Source organism: Nycticebus coucang, chromosome 10 (genome assembly GCF_027406575.1).
Source record: "Nycticebus coucang isolate mNycCou1 chromosome 10, mNycCou1.pri, whole genome shotgun sequence".
Taxonomy (NCBI): domain Eukaryota; kingdom Metazoa; phylum Chordata; class Mammalia; order Primates; family Lorisidae; genus Nycticebus; species Nycticebus coucang.
The window spans coordinates 36,398,059-36,421,524 of NC_069789.1; the positions used below are offsets into that span (position 1 = coordinate 36,398,059).

At 44.7% G+C, this 23,466-nt stretch overlaps 1 protein-coding gene across 3 annotated transcripts in view; it reads left to right on the forward strand.

Moving 5' to 3' along the window:
* The window catches only part of CAPN8 (calpain 8), a 90,495-nt gene that overhangs the window by 55,734 nt on the left and 11,295 nt on the right, over window positions 1-23,466 (forward strand). For 2 of the 3 annotated variants that reach the window (XM_053607645.1, XM_053607646.1), the window contains exons 11-13: window positions 13,905-13,973; window positions 16,118-16,175; window positions 17,731-17,795. In XM_053607645.1, the coding sequence (XP_053463620.1) occupies window positions 13,905-13,973; window positions 16,118-16,175; window positions 17,731-17,795 (192 nt within the window). Of the gene's footprint in view, window positions 1-757; window positions 970-2,556; window positions 2,594-13,904; window positions 13,974-16,117; window positions 16,176-17,730; window positions 17,796-23,466 lie in introns of all 3 variants that reach the window. The other variant, XM_053607647.1, reaches the window with a different exon arrangement.

The following is a 23,466-nucleotide window of genomic DNA, read 5'->3' on the forward strand; positions in this document are numbered from 1 at the left end:
TCACTGTGGGGTAGGCATTTCAGCTCTGGGTCACACAGAAGTCACATCCTTTGCAGCTTATCAGCTCCTGGCCTGTGTCACAGACATCTTGATGAAGATTGATTGTGAAGACAGTGCTATGGGCTGGCTTAATTACAGCAATGGCCACATTGGCACCTGTGTTTTGGAAGCACACTATAGTCACTAATTAGCCTGTGCCATGTACCAACAGCCTCCTGCCTCCTTCCCTCCTAGTGAATAGGCCAAGGCCCCAAGGGGGCTGAGGGGAACCCAGACCAGGCCTGGCTGCTGCCCCCTCTGTCTACCTCCTTGGCTCCTAGCCTAACCACCCTGCTGGTCACCTTGCAGAGCAGTTTTTCCAGACAGTCAAAGGTGAGTAGGCCCTTCTGGCAGCTTTGGCTTGAGGATCAGGGTTTCAGGCCTATGCTGGGACCAGGGACAGCTGCAGAATAAAAGAGTGTCAGACTCAAGAGGGAAAATATTCAAAGAGACTCTGCTGGAGACCCTGCTGCTCAACCCTTCCTTTAACTGGGGAGGCCCAGAGGGCAAGTTTGCATAGACAAGGTCAATGTCTCAAACAAGACCTGGCACTTGAGGACTGGCACACACAGTGAGCCCATGGCAGAATGAATCCAAGACGTCCTGACCCTCGGTGAAGTGGTAAAAATCAACCGTCCCTAAGTCGGCACAATAAAACCTTTGGCTTTCATCTTCCAGGATTAAATGAGAAATTGACCATGTCTGTTGCTTTGTACAGCTACAGGGTCACCCGGATGAACACCTGGGCCGGGATTTCTTTCTGGGCCACCAGCCCTCAGCCCGCACCAGCACCTACGTCAACCTGAGGGAGGTCTCTGGCCGGGCTCGGCTGCCCCCCGGGGAGTACCTGGTGGTGCCGTCCACTTTTGAGCCTTTCAGAGATGGCGAGTTCTGCCTGAGAGTGTTCTCAGAGAAGAAGGCCCAGGCTCCGTGCGTCTCCAGGCCCCTTGGGGGTGGGGGGTGGTGGTCATCTGGGTGGCCTCAGAGGGAAATGCCCAGCCTGGGTGCAGGGCGCTGTTGTGGGACCAACTGGCTCCCAGCCGCTGTGCCTAGAAGAAATTTGTAGGACACCACAGGTCCCACAGGGCCTTCACTTGGTATCCTTCTCCTGTCTCCTCCACTTTGCTCCAGGGGGTTGTGGGGGAGGGTTCTTTAAAAATAAAAAGAAGGCTAAGGCTAGAGAGAAAGGGCACAGTAGCAAACTGGGGGACCCTCATCATGGAGCATGACATGAAGCTAGAGAATGCTCTAGATTAGAGCACCCCTCTCCTTATACACACACACACCACACCCACACTACAAAGACCAGATGCCACACATACACACTCCATTCACCATATGACACACAGGCACATACCATACACCACACATGCACACATACCACACATCACACACCACATACCACACACAACACAGACGAAACACACGTACACCACATACTCTACTTCACGCATGTACACTACAGGTATATACCACACACCATGCACACACATACACCAACCACACACACATCACAAACACTACATCATAAACCTAAAGTACATGTACACACCATACACCATGTCTACATATCCCACATACATCCCCCACACTGTGCATGCACACACATCACGCTGTACACACACACCACAAACACTGCATCACACATGCACAATACATGTATACACCATTCACCATGCACACACACACCAAACGCCTACTACATCCCACATATTACTATACACACACACACTGCATTCACCATGCACACTCCCATATGCATCATACACACACTCAAACACACCTGGGGCCACACACACTATATGCATGCCACATACCATCCATACACGCCACACATATGCTGTCCAGAAAGTATCTAGCCATGTATGTCTCTATTCTTCATATGACATTGGCTGGATCCTCTTTGGACAGCCCTCACATACCATATCCCACACCACACACATCATCACACATACACACATCACATACTGCACCGATCACATATATATACCACACACACATACCACACAATCACATACCACCTGGACACACCACACACTCCTAAAGTATACATAGAGCACACATACACAACATACACACCACACACACATCACAGCACACATCACACACATGCGTGCATGCAAGGGTTGTGAGCTTCTGGCTCATCCCCCAGGGAACACTTCAACAGTGATTCTCTTAGCTACATTCAGGGGAGGGGAAGAGTGGTAACTGGGGTAAGGTGGGGAAAGAATTCCCCAGAAGAGTGATCTGTCAGGGTGAACATTCTAGAATCCAGGAAGGGCCAATTGAATTAGGAAGTTCTTGTCTCTGATGAAAAATTCATGGTAGGGTAGTGGTTGAGGGGGTCAAGGAAAGGGATCCTGGTTAAATACTCAGTTTATGTAGTTTTTAGTAGAAACTGGACTCTGAGTGGGAAGCCAATCCCTCGGCGGAATCAAAATCTTCCTAAAAGAACCTAGCCATTGGTAATACTTTTTACCTATTCAAGTTTGGTTTCTTTCTTTCTTTGTATTTCAGGAAAGTTGGGGATGTGGTATCTGGAAACCCATGTGAGGTATGCCATCTTTTAGTATGCCATAATGACTTTTGTACTGCAGTCATTTGGAGTTTCTTATTGATTCATCAGAGTTCTTTATATATTAAGAACTAGTTATATTATATATATTATATATTAGTTAGGGCCATAACATTTTCTGGCTCTTCCTGATGAAGGGAAGATAGAAGCAGCATTGGAACTCAGGCTTTATAATGCATTCTTTATGCCCTGGGGGTGCCTCAGCATTTGCTACAGTCACTGAGCAGGACCCACAGAGAGACAGCACCCACTGTGTGCCTGAGCCATTCTGTGCAGGACAGCGAAGTCAATGCAAGAAGTAGACCTGGTCCCCTGTTATTGGAGTGACCTCCAGTCTATTGGAGGACCAATGACAGAAGCACGTGAAAAAGATGAAAGAAAGCGAGTGCCAGAAATGGATCTAAGCCTGTGTGTGTAGCCCAAAGGGTGCGGGAGTGAGCGCCTGCTGGGAAGGAGGAGGGTTCAGATCAGTCTTTGGAGGAAGAAACACACAGAGTTTGAGGTGTGGGTTCATCACCTCACTCCCTTTATCTTTCACTTGGGCCTTCAACTTACTGTCATTTCCCTTGGATGACATGTGTTGTGGCAGCCTCCAGGCATTGCTGCTCTGTGAGGGCCACACTATGTCTGTGGTCAGTCCAGGAGACATAGTGGACAGTTGGACTGGATCCAGGGAACTCTCTGGGGGGGGCACAGGCCCAGTTTCTGCCCCTTTGACCCAACCACCCAAAAGGACTGAGGTATCTCTGGCTGCAGGTGCCACACGGAGCACCTTCCCCGCACCCCCCCAGCTGTGGAGTTTGCCACCAATAGCTGAAAGGGGGTGAGGAAGACACACTCTATTATTTAACGTTATCAAATTTGTAAGCTCATATTTCTGTAGATGCGCGAGAAGTTGCCAAATAAGGATTCCTCTTGCCCTTGGGGTCTGTGTTGTAAGTTAATCCAACTGGCACCGTCTGCCATTGCTTACTCCAGTTAGCTCTGACGGCTTTGACTGTTCCCCTGGGACTCGGTGCTCAGTAGTTAAGCCAATGGTCACAGTGCCTCCCGCCTTGATTCATTGATTCATTGGCGGTATCTGGCACGAGAGCTCTTTCCATGCAGGTGGCTCTCGGTGATGTGAGCTGGTCAGAATCCTGCTGCTCTTGTCCCGGTTGCAGGTGCCAGCTCAGCCTCTTGCTGTTCCCAAGAGGACTTGTCATTCACAGTGGTGTCTCTTACTATTGGGCCCAGGTACATTAGAAAGTCACAGTTTGCCAGTGTAGAGTATGGAGCTGAGTCTGCAGTTCAGGTGGTAAGAATATCCTCTCACCACCCCCTACCTTTTTCTCTGAATTATCCTTTCTTTTGCTCATAACATATGCGATTATCACATAATCTCTTTCTCTTTGTCATCCACCCCTTTCCTGTTAAATCAACTTAAAACTGTTTCTAAGCCCCCATTACACCAGGTTGGCAGGAGTTCAATCCTAGTCACCTTCCTACCTTCACCTCCTGTAGTACTGGGGTTTTCTACAGCCCCCAAACAATAAGAAGTCTCTTCTGCTCATGGGTCCACACTGGTCACCCTATAGTCAGCTGACAAGTGTCTTCCTGGCTAAAAGCCATGGATTGGCCTGGGGCTTAGTATCTGCGGTGAACTGGGGTCCCCAGCCTTCCTTCTGAGGTCCTCAGGGCATGCTATGGAGCCATGCTATTAGGGTCCCATATCCCAAGGTTCTGTGAACTTCCAAGGTCTTCCTTGTCTCAGGGGAACACTGTCTTTTCTCTTTAGGGCACCCCTTCCTCCCTTGGCATGCACACACACAAACACACACACACCCCTCTCTCCTCCCTCCCCTGACACACATGTGTGCACACGCTCACTTGGAGATAATGCCCTCAGGAGACTCAGGACTTTACAGGAGCCAGGAAGAACCATTGCTTTTAAGAACTTCTGTTTTCCTCCCTGCAGAAATTTCCAAGTCATGGATAGTTAGACATTCAAAGTCTTGGAATGGGGGAGGGAAAAGTACAGGATGAATAAACATATTCTTGGAATTTAGATGTGTTCACTTTGATCAAGGTTGTAAAGATGCTGTCAAGATGTGATTTAATAATAAGAAAATAACTCCCTGCTTTTGCCATGCTGACATACCATTTGCAAATAATTTTCACATATATTGTATTATTACAACAAATAATTCCACTGGAATAAATTGCTTGAGAACAAGAGCCATGTCTTGATCACTGCTGCATTCAGACACAGATGCAGAACAGTTTCCAATATGTGACAGGTGTTCAGTAATCTTTCTTGAATTAATGAACAAATGGTGAAGTCCTGTGTTTGCCATCATGTAAATGCATCTTTCTTATTCCTAGTAGCCCCCAATTCTCCTGTGTACAATGATCCCCCCTGGTGACGGGGTGCCTGGTATATACTACCAGTGTATGTCCATATCCATATGCTGTTGTTTTTTGGATATCCAATTTCACTCTTTTTTTTTTTCAGAATAGAATTACTTCAGGTCCAGAATGTATGTATAACCCACTAGATTTTGGTAGGCAATATTATAATACATGAACAATATAACTTTTTTTCTATAAAACCTCTTTAAAATCATATATGTGTGTTGAGATGCGATGTATTTATCACTTTTTCTTTTAAAAATCTAGATGTAATTTTGGATTTGCACATCTTATATATATATAAACAATCTGGGAGGCATTGATATTCTCATGGTATGGGTGACGAAACAGCCCTAGACAGGCTGAGAGGAGCCGGATGCAGAGAATATCTGCTGTGGTTATCATGTGAGAGGGGGCCGAGATGAGTACAGACTGTCTGAATCTTGGCTCCTACTAGCTGTGTGGTGTTGGCCTTATATTTAACATTTTTAAACCCCAGTATGTTGAAAAATGTGGATAGAATGAGACTGACTTCGTAGAGTAGTTGTGCATATTTAGTGAAATAATTCATGTAAAGTACCTGGCAGATAGTAAGTGCTCAACAAAGGTAAGTATTATTGCTACTGTTGTTACTCTTGTGAGAACAGTACCATCAGGCCATATTAGGCCTTTTGTATTCAGAGACAGTTTTGGAAGAAATTTGCCTAACTTTCCAGAAACTTCAAGCCATCTTGGTAGCTGAGACTTCTTCATTCTCTCTGGTGGTGACAGTCGAGGGTGTGTTTCTATTTGGGTAGAACCCATTGTCACATCAGAATGTCTCTGGATAGGGGCATTCATATAATGGGTTGTAATTTTGAAAGGTTTGTGACCCACATTAGGTCTTATTTGAGTCTCAAAATGACCCCATGAGACAGGTATGGCTAACTAAATATTAGACTGGGGGCAACAGATGTTCGGAGCTCTGAGATGGTGTCCAGTAAGTGGTCATCTGCTGTTTGAACTCTAGTCTCCTGGTTTCTAGATCTACTATTTCTACTAGGCCGTGTTCTTTTTTTTTTTTTTATTAAATCATAGCTGTGTACATTGATATGATCATGGGGCATCATACACTCGATTCATAGACCATTTGACACATTTTCATCACAATGGTTAACATAGCCTTCCTGGCATTATCTCAGTTACTGTGCCAAGACATTTACATTCTACATTTACCAAGATTCGCAAATACCCCTGTAAAATGCACCACAGGTATAATCCCACCAATCCTCCTCCCTCTACGCACCCCCCCTCCCTTTCCCACTTCCCCCTATTGTTAGGTTGTAACTGGGTTATAGCTTTCATGTGAAAGCCCCAAATTAGTTTCATAGTAGGGCTGAGTACATTGGGTACTTTTTCTTCCATTCTTGAGATACTTTACTAAGAAGAATATGTTCCAGCTCCATCCATGTAAACATGAAAGAGGTAAGGTCTCCATCTTTCTTTAAGGGTGCATAATATTCCATTGTGTACATATACCACAATTTATTAATCCATTCGTGGATCGATGGGCACTTGGGCTTTTTCCATGACTTAGCAATTATGAATTGGGCTGCAATAAACATTCTGGTACAAATATCTTTGTTATGGTGTGATTTTTGGTCTTCTGGGTATATGCCCAGCAAAGGAATTACAGGATTGAATGGCAGATCTATTTTTAGATCTCTGAGTGTTCTCCATATATCTTTCCAAAAGGAATGTATTAATTTGCATTCCCATCAGCAGTGCAGAAGTGTTTCCTTTTCTCCACATCCACGCCAACATCTCTGGTCTTGAGATTTTGTGATATAGGCTAGTCTCACTGGAGTTAGATGATATCCCATAGTAGATTTGATTTGCATTTCTCTGATGATTAAAGATGATGAGCATTTTTTCATATGTCTGAAGGCCATGCACCTGTCTTCTTCAAAGAAGTTTCTCTTCAAATCTCTTGCCCAGCCTGCGATGGGATCCCTTGTTTTTTTCTTGCTGATGCATTTGAGTTCTCTGTGGATTCTGGTTATTAAACCTTTGTCAGAGATATAACCTGCAAATATCTTCTCCCATTCTGAGGGCTGTTTGCTTGCTTTACTTACTGTGTTCTTGGCTGTGCAGAAGCTTTTTAGTTTGATCAAGTCCTAGTAGTGTATTTTTGAAGCTGCTTCAATTGCCTGGGGGGTCCTCCTCATAAAATACTCACCCAGACCGATTTCTTCAAGGGTTTTCCCTGCACTCTCCTCTAGTATTTTTATAGTTTCATATCTTAAGTTTAAATCTTTAATCCAGTGAGAGTCTATCTTAGTTAATGGTGAAAGGTGTGGGTCCAATCTCAGTCTTCTGCAGGTTGCCAGCCAGTTCACCCAGCACCATTTGTTAAATAGGGAATCTTTTCCCCACTGAATGTTTTTAATTGGCTTGTCAAAGATCAAATAACAGTAAGTAGCTGGATTCATCTCTTGGTTATCTATTCTGTTCCAGATATCTACTTCTCTGTTTTTGTGCCAATACCATGCTGTTTTGATCACTATCGATTTGTAGTAAAGTCTGAGGTCTGGTAGTGTGATTCCTCCTGTTTTGTTTTTATTTCTGAGTAATATCTTGGCTATTCGAGGTTTGTTCTGATTCCATATAAAATGAAGTATTGTTTTTACAAGATCTTTAAAGTATGACAGTGGAGCTTTAATAGGGAGTGCGTTGAAATTATATATTGCTTTGGGTAGTATGGACATTTTGACAATGTTGATTCTTCCCAGCCATGAGCATGGTATGTTTTTCCATTTGTTAACATTTTCAGCTATTTCTTTTCTTAGAGTTTCATAGTTTTCTTTATAGAGATCTTTCACATCTTTTGTTAGGTAAATTCCCAAATATTTCATCTTCTTTGGCACTACTGTGAATGGGATAGAGTCCTTAACTGCTTTTTCAACTTGACTATTGTTGGTGTATATAAAGGCTACCGATTTATGGATGTTGATTTTGTAACCTGAGACGCTGCTGTATTCCTTGATCACTTCTAGGAGTTTTGTAGTAGAGTCCCTAGTGTTTTCCAGATACACAATCATATCATCTGCGAAGAGTGAAAGTTTGATCTCTTCTGACCCTATATGGATACCCTGGATCGCCTTTTCTTCCCTAATTGTGGTAGCTAAAACTTCCATTACAAGGTTAAAAAGCAATGGAGACAATGGGCAGCCTTGTCTGGTTCCTGATCTGAGTGGAAATGATTCCAATTTAACTCCATTCAATATGATATTGGCTGTGGGTTTGCTGTAGATGGCCTCTATCAGTTTAAGAAAAGTCCCTTCTAGACCAATTTTCTTGAGTGTCCTGATCATGAAGGGATGCTGGATATTATCAAAAGCTTTTTCTGCATCGATTGAGAGAATCATATGGTCTTTGTTTTTTAATTTGTTTATGTGCTGAATTACATATACAGATTTACATATATTGAACCAGCCTTGAGACCCTGGGATAAAACCAACTTGGTCATGGTGTATAATTTGTTTGACGTGTTGCTGGGTTCTGTTTGTTAGGATCTTGTTGAATATTTTTGCATCTATATTCATTAGTGATATTGGTCTATAATTTTCTTTTCTTGTTGGGTCTTTTCCTGGTTTGGGGATCAGGGTGATGTTTGCTTCATAGAACGTGTTAGGTAGTCTTCCTTCTTTTTCTACCTTTTGGAACAGGTTGAGTAATATCCGCACTAATTCCTCTTTAAAGGTTTAGTAGAATTCTGACGTGAAATCATCTGGTCCCGGGCTTTTCTTTTTATGGAGGTTTTGTATAGTTGATGCTATTTCTGAACTTGATATGGGCCTGTTCAGTATTTCTACTTGATTCTGGCTAAGTCTTGGAAGGTGACGTGCTTCCAAGTATCGGTCAATTTCCTTCAGATTTTTATATTTCTGAGAATAAAGTTTCTTGTAATATTCATTAAGGATTTTTTGGATTTCTGATGAGTCTGTTGTTATTTTGTCTTTGTTGTTTCTGATTAATGATATTAGAGATTTTTACTCTTTTTTTTCTGATTAGGTTGGTCAGAGGTTTATCGATTTTATTGACCTTTTCAAAAAACCAGCTTTTTGATTTATTGATCTGTTGTATTATTCTTTTGTTTTCAATTTCATTTAATTCTGCTCTAATTTTGGTTATTTCTTTCCTTCTATTGGGTTTGGGGTTGGAATGTTCTTCCTTTTCTGGTTGCTTGAGATGTCCCATTAAGTTGTTAACTTCCTCTCTTTCCGTTCTCTTGAGGAAGGCTTGCAGTGCTATAAATTTCCCTCTTAGAACTGCCTGTGCGGTGTCCCAGAGGTTCTGATAGTTCGTGTCTTCATTGTCATTTTGTTCCAAAAAATTGGCGATTTCTTTCTTAATCTCATCTCTGACCCAGCTATCATTCAGCATAAGGTTATTTAACTTCCATGTTTTTGTATGAGTATGCAGATTCCTGTTGTTACTCAGTTCAAGTTTTATTCCATGATGGTCCGAGAAGATGCAAGGAATAATTTCTATTCCTTTAAATTTACTGAGGTTAGACTTGTGACCTAAAATGTGGTCAATTTTGGAGTAAGTTCCGTGGGCTGACGAGAAGTATGTGTATTCAGTTTTGTTGGGATGATATGTTCTGTAGCTGTCTGCTAAATCTAAATATTGGATGGTAAGGTTTAAATCTAAGATTTCTTTGCTCTTCTTCTTGCTGGAGGATGGATCCAACACTGCCAAAGGAGTGTTGAATCTCCGTCAATAATGGAGCTGGAGGAAATCAAGTTACTCATGTCTGTTAGAGTTTCTCTTATAAATTGAGATGCATTCTGGTTGGGTGCATAGATATTAATAATTGAGATCTCATCATACTGAGTATTACCCTTAACAAATATGAAGTGACCATTCTTGTCCTTCCTTACTTTTGTTGGTTTAAAGCCTACTGTATCTGCAAATAAAATTGCAACACCTGCCTTTTTCTGATTACCATTTGCCTGAAATATGGATGACCATCCTTTCACCCTGAGTCTGTATTTGTGTTTTAAGTTAAGATGTGACTCTTGTATGCAACAAATATCTGGCTTGAGTTTTTGTATCCAGTCAGCTAACCTATGCCTCTTTAGAGGACAGTTTAAGCTGTTCATATTAATGGAGTGTATTGATAAGTCTGGTGGAATTTTGGGTATCGAGTTTTTCAAAGGTCCAGTGGACATTTTTAATCCTTTCGCCAGTGTGGAAGTTGGAGTTTGATCTGAAGTTTCTGAGTGAGTTTACTTTTGTGGTATAGGATTGGGTTGGTCATTGTGGAGGATAGGTCTGAGAATATCCTGAAGAGCTGGTTTACTTATGGCAAATTTTTTCAACATATGAATGTCAATGAAGTATTTAATTTCTCCACCATAAATGAAACTCAGTTTAGCTGGATACAAGATCCTGGGTTGAAAGGTATTTTGCTTTAGGAGGTTAAAAGTCGATGACCAGCCTCTTCTGGCTTGAAAAGTTTCAGCAGAGAGATCTGCAGTTATTCTAATATTCTTTCCTTTGTATGTAATGGTTTTCTTTCGCCAGGCTGCTTTGAGAATCTTCTCTTTCATGTTAACTTTAGTGAAGCTAATTATGATATGCCTGGGGGATGACTTACTGGGGTTGAATCGTGCTGGGGTTCTGAAGCTGTTTGCTATCTGAATTTCAGATTCTCTAGGCATGTCTAGAAAATTTTCTTTCATAATTTCATGCAGAAGGGCGTCTGTGCCCATCGAGGCCACTTCATCATTCTCCGAAATCCCAATTATTTGTATATTGCTTTTCTTTGAATTATCCCAGAGTTGTCTGAGTGAATGATCTGTTTTTGCTCTCCATTTCTCTTCCTCTTTGAGAGATTGGGAGCATTCGAAGACTTTATCTTCAATGTCAGAAATCCTTTGTTCTGCTTGCTCCATTCTGTTGCTGAGGGATTCTACTGTATTTTTCGTATCTTTGAGGGCTGCAAATTCTTGCTTCAGTGTGTCTAAGTCTTTGGTTGTTTTGTCTTTAAATTCGTTAAATTCTTGAGACAACTTTTGAATTCTCCTTGAATTCCTAATTCCATTTTATTAATCTTGTCTGCAATCCAAATTCTGAATTCGATTTCTGACATCTCAGCCAGTTGTTTATGAATGGGATCTTCAATTACATCTGCCTTATCTTTTCTTGTGGGGGTTGATCTATTCTGGTCATTCATGTTACCAGAGTTTTTCCGCTGATTCTGCCCCCATGGTTATTTTACTCCCTTTGATTTTTCCCCTGGGGCTTTATCAAGGGCCCGTACAGTGTTGTGGCCTGAGAAACTGGGGCCCTGACTTGTGTGGTTGGGCGAAGTGGTTCTGTCTTGTTTTAAGCTGTTGTAACATTTACTATGGCTTGAAGTCTCAGCTGTGTGGAAAAACCAGCAATTAAGTCACCCCGCCCGCCCACCTCTGGCACCAATTGGAAAAGGAAAATCAAACCTTCCTACAACCGCATACCCAGGGCACCGCCTGAAAAGTCCTCAGTCCATTAGTTCAGTTCAAAAGGTCCAAATCGATTGTCTCAATCGGCACCTGTCTCGGGTGGGAGAGTTCAAGAGGTCTCTGGGAACTGGATCACAGGGTTCTGGTGACTACTCTGATATGGCTTACTCCAGTGCTGAGTGGAGTCAGGAGGAGCCACCTAGTAAATAGATCAGTCTGGGAAGGTTGATGTCTCCTTCCCCACTTTGCCCCTCCATCGGACCCAGTCACTGGTATCTCTGCAGATGGCTAACCCAGTTGCCTGTAGTGAATAGATACTCCAGGGGTTTGCACCTACCTGAATTGCAAGGAAATCTGCCAGGCCCCTGCAGTCTGCTGCTATCTAGCAGGAGGAGGTGGGGCCTGACATCTTTGAGTGCTTGATGCAGGTGGTGGTGGGGGAGGTGTTCACTCAGGCTTAGCCCCGTCCCTGATTGATGTTGCTAACAGAACAGAACAGACAACTTCGCGGGATTCTGTCTCTGTTTCTGCTAAAATCGCCTGCAGAAGATGGGCTGTTCTGAGTTCAAATGACTTTGCTGCTGGAGGTTTGTGTCTGATTACCTCTCTGAGTTGGCCCTGCCCTGGAAGCTTCCCGGGTTTGTGAGCAGCGTCAGGTAAATCCTTTCCTCACTGGTGGCCACCTTTGGTTGCCCAGGGAGACGGGGATGTGGCTTCAGAATATCCAGAAGTGAGCTGTTTTGCTGTTAAAGAAAAAATGGCTGTTGATTTGCCTCCAGGAACTGCCGCTCTGGGGTGTGGGCACCCAGCCGACCCTTTTCTCCTCTGTCTCACGCCCCAGAGTCAGCACTGACAGGCCATGGTTTATGCTCTGTCCACACCCCTCGAGAGATCTCCCAATAATCTGGACTCCTGGGGGGCAGGCCCCCAGACCCCTGAGTGAGAGTTGGAGGGAGTGCTGGGAGCTGAGCCCTGGAAACGGGGAAGCTACAGTTTTACTCAGTTTTATGCCTGGCCGTATTGTTGCCCAGGGAGGGCTGCTGCACCACGCCGCAGGGAAGTGCCGCCAAGGCATGACTCCCCCTCAGCCGAGTGCCCTCTTCTCGGTTGCGTGTCTCAGAGTCAGCGCTGACCATTCGCAGCTCGGGCACTGTGTACTCCCCTTGAGAAATCACCCAAGGATCCGAACTCCTGGGGGACAGGCCCCCAGACCCCGAGTGAGAGTGGGGGGGAGTGCTGGGAGCTCAGCGGGGAAGCTAGAGTTTCATTCAGTTTTATGCCTCATCGTATTGTTGCCCGGGGAGGGCTGCTGCACCGCACCGCAGGGAAGTGCTGCCGAGGCGTGACTCCCCCTTTGCCGGGTGCCCTCTCCTCACTCACGCCTCAGAGTCAGCGCTGACCAGTTGCAGCTCGGGGACTGTCCACTCCCCTTGAGAAATCACCCAAGAATCCGAACTCCTGGGGGACAGGCCTCCAGACCTCAGTGTGAGTAGGAGGGGAGTGTTGGGGGTTCAGGGTTGCCGGCAAAGGATATTTAAAGTTTTATACAGTTTTATGCCTGGCAGGAGAATGCCATGGCACCCTAGTAGGGGAGGTAGGTCCAGTTTTTAGAAGGTCTCTCCCGTGGAATGTAGTGGGAGGGCCTTTAATTTCTGCCCATTTGTTTAATTGTGGGGCTCTTGAGCCAGTCTCATGGGGGAGGGGGACTCCCATCCACTTGGTGATGGATTTTGTACCTTTTGTTTGTGTCTTGTGATCACAGCTTGCCTCAGCGGTGTTGATGTGCGTTCTTCAACCTTCTCTCTTGGTGCAGCTCAAATCCACCAGGATACTTACTAAATTTTTGTCCCTTAACTCTCCTTCTGGACAGGAGCCTCTGTGGAAAGCTGGCTTCAGTCCGCCATCTTGTCTCTCCCCCAGGCTGTGTTCTTGACTGCTTTTTAATTATGTCACTCTTTGAGAATCTGATGAAAACTAAGAAAATGAATATAAATATGATCCCAAATTTTTATGCAATATCTGGAGTTCACAGACCCTGGAAGGTCATGGGTATACCCTTCAGGAGCCCACAGATCCAGGTTGAGGTTTTCTGATGTCCAGGCTTTTCTCATTCTTTGAATGTGATTCAGGGCTGACATCAGAAACCCAGGGTTGTTGGGGCTCACTTCCTCACATCACTCAGAGAGGAAACCCCAGGTCCCAGTTCTGTGTCCCTGCTGGGCCTCAAGCTCTCTGGGGCTGGGACCTTGGATGTCTCTGCTGTTTATCACCACATGCCCCACTAAGCCCAAAGCCTGGCCCAGGGTAGAAGCACAATAGATACTGAAGGATGATGCATGAATTTTAAGTCTTCATCTTTCATTCCCTCAGTAGTTCCCATTTTACTTTGCAAACACCCTTCCTTTTAGCCACATCCCAGTAAGATGGATCAAGAAGATGGCCAATTCAAGAGCCTGTTGGAGAAGCTTGCAGAGAAGGTGAGTGGAGGGCAATTACAGCCTCTCAGCATGCAGGAGAATGTTCAAGAATGCTTAGACGACTTAATTTTTATTCCCTTGAGTATCTAGAAGTAAAATAGGGTGAGTCTGCAGGTCCTGGGGGGCCCCCAGCTCCTCTGTCTGTCACTTTATCCTGTCTTAAGATCCAGCTCTTTCCTGCACTGCCGAGGAAAGTAATCACCGGCACGAGACCGCTCTCGGTGCACTGAGAAATAGGAAAAGCCAAATCTCCAGGTCTTGCCTAAAGCCCTTCTGTTTGTAAATTGGTCCTGTCACATAGAAGCTCTGCCTAGAAACCTCTCCAAATGGATAAGCTTAGAGGGGGAATCGGGCAGCCTTTGTGGAAGGCAGCTCCGTTGACCTGGCCTGGGACTGGAGCTTGAGGCACAGCTGGCTTGTCATTGCCATCGTGCCGCCTTGCCCACCCTCACCCTGCCCTCCGAAAGTTCTCAACACTTGGCCTGCAGAATCCAAGCTGGAGTGCTTAGAGCAGAGAAAAGTGTCTGGGGCTCTTCCTCCCCCACCCTCCCCCGCCCTGCTGGCACACATTCATAGGGGTACCCATCCTGCTGGGCCGGCGTAAGTCACAGCATGGCTAGGACTCAAAGTGTCAAACCAGCCCCATAAATACAGTCACTGTGCTGCTCTTTGGAGGATAATAAAGTACATGAAAAGGGCCTTGGAAAGGAAAAAAAAAAAAAAACAGTGTTTCCCTTTTCCCCAAGGAAGCTCAGGATAGCTCTCTAGACTCAAGAAAATACACCAGGATCCCTTGAAGAAAAGAAAACCTGGGAACAGTTCCTTTGCATAGCCATTGAATAAAACCCTTCCAAAGGTGGCCCAATTTATGTTTCAGATGGATGGTCAGACTGGTATTTTTGCTAAAAAATCTTGTTTTCCTAGCTGGCAGGAGGCTGTATTTTATTAAGAATATCAAGAATGATAGAAAAGAAAAGCTCGTATTTGTACAATTCTCTATGTACCTTATCTTACTTTTCTTTTGTGGTATGGGGCAGTATCAGTCTCCTTGATACGCTATAAAGTGCCTGTCACAGCGAGGTTAAGGAGCTGGCTGGGGGCCTGAGGCATGGGGCTTCATAAAGGCAGGGCCAAGTTCCCAGTGTAGGCTCTCAACATCCCATTTCTTTCCTGGCAGGCTAATGAGGGTGGTCTTCTAGACCTGGAGATTTTTCAGAGGGTCCTTAGGGCTTGTTATTGGGACTGACCATTCTGTGGCTGAACGGGCCCAGCTGCACTCCAGAAGCCACTGCCTGTGCTGCTCTTATCTCCCTTTTTTCCAGTAGGCTTGCTGGGGCCTGGTTAGTGGGGGATAGTAGGATGGGAAGTGGCTTAGCTTAGGTCAGATGGCAAGTAAGGGGTAGAGTCCAGACGGAAGCCCAGGCCTCAGCCCAGTGGCACTCTTCTGCACCTCATTCGTCATCCTGGCTGAGGTCTGTCCTCCATCTGAGCATGAAGGGACAAATCTCCCTGCTGGCTCAGTGTTTATCTCAAATGCACGTGGGATATCCCATTGCCCATATCTCAACTCTCTGTTTGAGAGGAGCTACGGCATGAAATAGTGGCTCCCATTGGTGTGGCATGACGGCTGGCACTTTGGGCCGAGACAGGCTTAGGTTTCCAAGCTCAGATCTGCAATTTGGTAGCTGTGAACCCCAAGCAATTGTATCACATGAAAATGACAAATAACATCGTGTATGTGTTCAGTGTTCAGCAGTTTACAAAATCATGTCTTCCTTAACTCTGAAATGGCTGTGGAGCTGTTTTGAGAATTTAAAGGTATCCGCATCGGGCATGGCACATCCGTGCTGGCTCCTGGCTTTGCTCCCTGTTTGAGTGAGCCCTGGGATGGGTGGCAGGAGCCTGGCATGGCTTCCCTTAGCTGTGGTGTGTACCGTGCCCAGGTCATCAACACACACCTCTGCCCAGGCTGTTGGAAATCCCAGAGGAAATGGAGAATTTTAGTTTTTAAAGAGGTTGTATGCTTTTAAAATCAAGCATCAGTGGACCTGGTGTCTACCATGTAGGAAGCTCCATATTCATTTAACATCTTAAAACGACTTGTCAGAGCCTGACATGGTTTGCATTTGGGTTTCTTTTTCTAGGATTCTGAGATCAGTGCTAATGAGCTCAAGAAGGTTTTGAATGGGGCATTTTCCAAACGTAAGTTTCTCCTGCGGGTCTTTCTTTAGGGACTGAAGAGCCATGTCAGGGTGTGGTGAGGGAGTGTAGCAGGCATGGGCCAGGAGTACTGTGGCTGGGAGAAGGGGTTTTGACCTCAGACCACAGGGATCCTGATTTGGCTCAGCAAGAACAGAGCCAGGAGGCAGGAGAGGTAGGTAAGGAGTGGCAAGGGCAGACACAGGGGCAAGGCTGGTGCTGGTGACTGGCTAGCCCTGTGGGAGCAAGGCCCCCTGGTGTCGCATGAAATCACATGCTGAGTCCTGGGAGGACTGAGGTTGACTCCATTAAATTATTTCTAAAAAATTAATAATGTTGAAGCTGTGGAAACCTCTGCAGATGAAAGATCTTGTTCTGTAGTGTATCTTTGGGGAAAAAGGGAGGAAGGGGTGATTCTGATGATCCTAGACTGTGTTCAGTTCCCATCTTCAGGCTTAAGCAAGCCTCAGGAGCTGTCAGAGGGTCAGACTGCACCAGGAGGGAAGGTTTGTTTCTCCCCTTTGAAGCCCATCACCACAGGAAGTGGCTTTGAGCTGGTTTCTCACCCGGTTCAGCCATGGGCCAGGTTAAGTCTTCCAGCTGGTTGAGTGATGGGTTCTCTCATTCACCCACTGCAGTAGCAGCAGGCCTGAGGATGCAGGAACCATGGGCAGCCAGTGCAAGAGCAGCCAAGCGGAACCCCTCCTGGAGACAGACCCAGGGCTGAGCTGCACCGCAGGGCTCAGAGCCCAGGCGCTGACTGGGATGGCCCTTCCCTCCTCTGTTCTACTCTGCCTCCTGCTGTTGCTGAGAAGAGGAGAGAGAGGAGGGGGTACAGGGTTCCTTCTGGGCTCCCAGGAGTGAGGAAGGTGAGGGTGGAGGCCAGGAATGGCTGGAGCTCCAGGGAGACACCATCAGGTTAGCAAGTATGGATAAACGCTGTCATTGAGTGGCTGTGTGTTACTGGCCGGAATTTAACCCAGCTCTGCCCCCAACTGGTTGAGTGACCTTGAGCAATTTATGTCACCTCTCTGGAGTTCAGTTTCCTTATCTATGAAATGAGGATAGTGATAGCATCTACTCTATGGAGTTATTTGGAAGTGTAGATGTACAGTGCTTAAAATATACTTAGCTTACAAAAAGTTAGCTGTTTTATTAAGAACTTATCACATGCCAGGCACTAGGCTAAACTTCACTTATATTATCTGAAGTAATGCTCAACCAGTCTTTGGAGCAAGTATTGCCATTGTTATTATTAGTCCCACTTGATGGAGGAGGAAATTAAAGCTCAGGGATGTTAATTTGCCACAGTGAGTAGCCAAGCCAGGGTTCAGATGCTGAGGCTGATGCCAGTGTTCCTGCACCCTGCTGCCTACATTACCAGGAGGCGCCGCGGTGTCTGTCTGCAAGCCCTGCCACGATGCGCTCCCTATTGGCAAAGACCAAGTTTGGCTCCCTACTCTGGCTGGTATCTTTGGAGTTCTCCTACCATGGAGATTATTTCCTCTGTCTTCAAATAGTCCTGATTCTTACCTCCTTTTTCTATTTAAATATTTAGGAACAGACATAAAATTTGACGGATTCAACATCAATACTTGCAGGGAAATGATCAGCCTGTTGGATGTATCCTTTGCATGTCTTGTTATTTTTTATTTTTGTCCTGTTTTTAAAGGTTCGTTAATTTTTTCCAGTGAGAAGAAAGGGAAGGGTAGAAAAGGGGAGAAAGAAGAAGGGATGAGCACAGTGTCAATGCCCCTCAGAAAGCTTGAAGTCATCTCCATTTCACATAGAGGTGAAGAAGCTGAGGCCTGCAGTGTTTAAGTGCTTTGTTAAAGTCATGTGATTTAGAGCCAGCAAGCATGTGATGTGTGCCCACCTTCCTCCGCACTGTTAGTGGAAGCCCTCCTCTGCTCCGCTCTGTCCCCTATCCCCGCCCCTGCCCTGGCTCTCCCCATCACTATCTGCTTAGTTTAGAAATCATTCCAGGCCCTTGGACACCAACTAGCAATAGTTTTTAAAATGGTCCCATGAGATAAAACCTATTTGTTCCCTCTGATTTAATTTAACTCTCGCTTTTTTTTTTATTTTGTATTTTTGAGACAAAGTCTCACTATATTGTCCTCCATAGAGTGCTGTGGCATCACAGCTCACAGCAACCTCTAACTTTTAGGCTTAAGCGATTCTGTTGTCTCAGTCTCCCAAGTAACTGTTTATAGATGCCCGCTACAACGCCTGGCTATTTTTTTTTTTTTTTGTGACAGAGTCTCAATATGTTGCCTTTAGTAGGTTGCTGTGGTGTCACAGCTCACAGCAACCTCAAACTCTTGGGCTTAAGTGATTCTCTTGCCTCAGCCTCCTAAGTAGCTGGGACTACAGGCTCCCGCCACAATGCCTGGCTGTTTTTTTGTTGTAGTTGTCATTGTTGTTTAGCATGCTTGGGCCAGGTTCAAACTACCTGCCTTGGTATATGTGGCTGGCACCCTAACCACTAAGCTATGGGTGCTGAGCTTAACACTTCATTTTATATCGAACAATGCTGTGTGAAGCCATTTGGGCTCCTATAGCAGAAGACCATAAACTGAGTGCCTTATAAACAACAGAAATTTATTTCTCACAGTTTTGGAGGCTGGGAAGTCCAAGATCAAGGCTCTGACAGATATCATGTCTGGTGGGGGCCTGTTTCCTGGTTCATAAATGGCCATCTTCTGACTATAACTTCTCGTGGTTATAGGGGCGAGGAAGTTTCTTGGGGTCCCTATTATAATGGCACTAATTTCATTTATAAGGGCTCTATCCTAGTAACCTAATTAACTCCAAAAGTTCCTGGCTCCTAATATTGTTACATTGGGATTAGGTTTGAGCATATAAATTTTGGAGGGACATAAACACTCTGTCTACAGCAAATGGGCAGTAGTTTTGGGGAGGAGTAGAGAAGATTGGGGCATTCTAGGTAGAAAGAACATTCTAGGTATTAAGGCACAGAGGGTGAATGGTTGAACATTGCTTCCTTAGAGCTTTGCCTACAGTAGGTCCAGGTTATTGTTCCCCACAGTGCTGATGGTAAAGGCAATTTCTTTAAAAATTGGAGCCTTGGAGAGTTCTCCTTAGGGCCTGACTGCTGAGCTCTGACCACTTTTGCAGTAGGATTCCTCCATTAACTGTGGGCTGAGAGGAGTGGTGATCACACAGAGTGGTCCTGGGTGACAGAGTGCCTGCCAACCTCTGCTTGCCTATTATCATGCACTGATGGTGCTCTCTCGGCCTCAGAACCTGAATGAGGCTGGGGCTCTTCCCCATGTCTTCCCTGTGTAAGATTTGATTTGTGGGCCACGAAGGACTGTTAAGTGTTGATTACTTTTGCTACAAATAGTTCCTTAGTTTCTAAATCACTCATCAAACCTTGCTTCTTAGGCTGGGCATGGTGGTTCATGCCTCTAATCCTAGCACTCTGGGAGGCTTAGGGGGGAATCCCTTGAGCTCTGGAGTTTGAGACCAGCCTGAGCAAAAGCAAGACCCTATCTCTACTAAAAATAGAAAAATTAGCTGAGTTGTGGCAGGCGCCTGTTGACTCAGTTACTTGGGAGGCTGAGGCAGGAGGATCCCTTGACCCCAGGACTTTGAGGTTTCTGTGAGTTAGGCTGAGGGCACAGCACTTTAGCCTGGGCAACAGAGTAAGACTATGTCGAAAACAAAAAACAAAAACCAAAAAAACCCAACAAAGGCCATAGTGGTCAAAACAGCATGGTACTGGCACAAAAAGAGACACAGACATTTGGAACCAAATAGAAAACCAGGAAATGACACTAACACCTTACAACCACCTAATCTTTGCTAAACCAAACAAGAACATACATTGGGGAAAAGGCTCCCTATTCAATAAATGGTGCTGGGAGAACTGGATATTCATCTGTAGAAGACTGAAACTGGACCTGCACCATTCTCCATTCATAAAAATTGATTCAAAATGATTAAAAGACCTAAATTTAAGGCATGAAATGATAAAAATCCTCAAAGAAAGCATAGGAAAAACATTGGAAGATATTGGCCTGGGGAAAGACTTTATGAAGAAGACTTCCGTGGCAATTGCAACAACAACAAAAATAAACAAGTCGGGAAAGGATGGGTGGAGGGAGGGTAATTGGTTGGACCACACCTACCGTGCATCTTACAAGGGTACATGTGAAACTTACTAAATGTAGAATATAAATGTCTTAACACAATAACTGAGAAAATGCCATGAAGGCTATGTTAACCAGTTAGATGAAAATATTTCAAATTGTATATAAAACCAGCACATTGTACCCCATGACTGCATTAATGTGCACAGCTATGATTTAATAAAAGAAAAATAAACAAGTGGGACTTCATTAAACTGAAAAGCTTCTGTACAGATAAGGAGATAACAGCCAAAGCAAATAGACAACCTATACAATGGGAAAGGATATTTGCATATTTTGAATCAGACAAAAAGCTTGATAACTAGGATCTATAGAGAACTCAAATTAATCCACACGAAAAAAGCCAACAATCCCATATATCAATGGGCAAGAGACATGAATAGAACCTTCTCTAAAGAAGATGGATGAATGGCTAGCAAACATATGAAAAAAATGCTCATCATCCCTAATTATTAGAGAATGCAAATCAAAACCACCCTGAGATACCATCTAACCCCAGTGAGAATGGCCCACATCACAAAATCTCAAAACTGCAGATGCTGGTATGGATGTGGAGAGAAGGGAACACTTTTACCCTGCTGGTGGGACTGCAAACTAATTCAACCTTTTTGGAAGGAAATGTGGAGAAACCTCAAAGAACTCAAGCTAAACCTTCCATTTGATCCTGCAATCCCATTACTGGGCATCTACCCAGAAGGAAAAAAATCCTTTTACCACAAGGAAACTTGCACTAGACTGTTTATTGCAGCTCAATTTGCAATTGCCAAAATGTGGAAATAGCTTAAATGCCCACCAATCCAGGAATGTATTAAAAAGCTGTGGTATGTGTACACCATGGAATACTATTCAGCCATTAAAAAAAATGGAGACTTTACATCCTTCCTATTAACCTGGATGGAAGTGGAAGACATTATTCTTAGTAAAGCGTCACAAGAATGGAGAAGCATGAGTCCTATGTACTCAACTTTGATATGAGGACAATTAATGACAATTAAGGATGCAGGGGGGGTGGGGGAAGTGGAGAGCAGAGAGAGAAAGAAGGAGGGAGTGGTGGGGAAAGGAAGAGCAGAGAGAGGGAAGGAGGGAGGGGGTGGGATAAGGAGAGAGAGGAAAGGGGGTTTGGGGGTCTTGGTTTGTGACACATCTTTTTGGGGCAAGACCCAAGTATAAGAGGGATTTTACCTAATAAATGCAATCAGTGTAACCTGGCTTCTTGTAACCTCAATGAATCCCCAACAATAATAATAAAAAAACCCTTGCCAACTGGAGGCTCGGGCTGTTGCCCTGGGTGGAGTGCCGTGGTGTCACAGCTCATAGCAACATCAAATTCCTGGGCTTGGCACTGCCTGGACCTCCATAAGATCTGTGCCGCAACCCCACACCAACTGGGCCTCTGCATGCCCTGACCAGGAACTGCAGGAGCCGTGCAACCCTGCGTCCTCCCTCCTGTGTCCTCCTAGCCTCAACAGTGGCCCACTTGTCTGGTGAGGGATACTGGTAGCCGCATGCCCTCTGGAGCCCTTCCTGCCTCTGTGCAGAGCCCTTCCCCTGGCCAGAGACTGCTGGAGCCTTGGGCTCTCTGTGCCAAATTCACTGGGTGCCAGGCACTCCCAGAACCGTGCGAACCACCTCCTGCCCTGTTACTGCATCCGGGTGTGTCACACGCCGGAGCTGCTTCCACAACCAGAACTCCCTAGCTGGAGCAGCCCCAGAGGAACTACACAGGGTCACTCCCTACAAAGATCCAGCAACAATAGAGTGATCCCGCTGGGATCTAATCTTGGAGAGACACCTCCCCAACTCTGAGGACAGCCAGAGGCAATGGTGAAAAACAATCATGAGGTGAAATCAACAGAAAAACTCTGGCAATATGAACAATCAGAGTAGATCAACTCCGACAAAGATCAATGGGTCAGACACAGCACAAGATCCCATGCACAAACAAATAGCTGAGATGTCAGAAATCAAATTCAGAATCTGGATAGCAAATAAGATTGAATTAGAACTCCAAGCAGTAACCCAAAAGATATCTCAGGAATTCAACAAATTCAAAGACCAAATGACCAAAGATTTTGACACATTGAGACAAGAAGTTGCATCCCTCAAAGATCTGAGAAACATAGTAGAATCCCTTAGTAACAGAAAGGAGCAAGCAGAAGAAATGATTTCTGACATTGAAGACAAAGCTTTCAAATGCTCCCAAACTCTCAAAGTGGAAGAGAAATGGAGGGCAAAAACAGAACACTCTCTCAGAGAGCTCTGGGATAATTTGAAGAAAACCAATATTCGTCTTATAGGCATCCCCAAAAGCGATGAAGTGGCTTCACAAAGCACGGAGTCTCTTCTCCATGAGATTATGAAGGAGAACTTTCCAGACATGCCAAGAGATTCTGAAATTCAGATAGCAGACAGTTTTAGAACTCCAGCACAATTCAACCCGAATAAGACATCCCCCAGACACATCATAATCAATTTCACTAAAGTTAATATGAAGAAAAAAATTCTGAAAGCAGCCAGACGAAAGAAAACCTACAAGGGGAAGAATATTAGAATAACTGCAGATCTCTCTGCTGAAACCTTTCAAGCTAGAAGAGGATGGTATCGACTTTTAATCTCCTAAAACAAAATAACTTTCAACCCGGGATCCTGTACCCAGCTAAACTGAGTTTCATTTATGATGGAGAAATTAAATATTTCAACGACATTCACATGTTGAAGAAATTTGCCATAACTAAACAAGCTCTCCAGGATATTCTCAGACCTATCCTTCATAAAGACCAGTGTAATCCTCCACCACAAAAGTAAACCCACCCAGAAAATTTTGATCAAATTCCAACTTCCACAGTCACAAAAGGATTAAAAATGTCCACTGGACTCTCGAAAGGCTTATCAATATTCTCAATTAATGTGAATGGTTTAAACTGTCCTCTAAAGAGGCACAGATTGGCTGACTGGATACAGAAACTCAAGCGAGATATCTGCTGCATACAAGAATCGCATCTTGTATTAAAAGACAAATATAGACTCAAGGTGAAGGGATGGTCATCTATATTCCAGGCAAATGGAAAGCAGAAAAAAGCAGACGTTGCAATCCTGTTCGCAGACACAATAGGCTT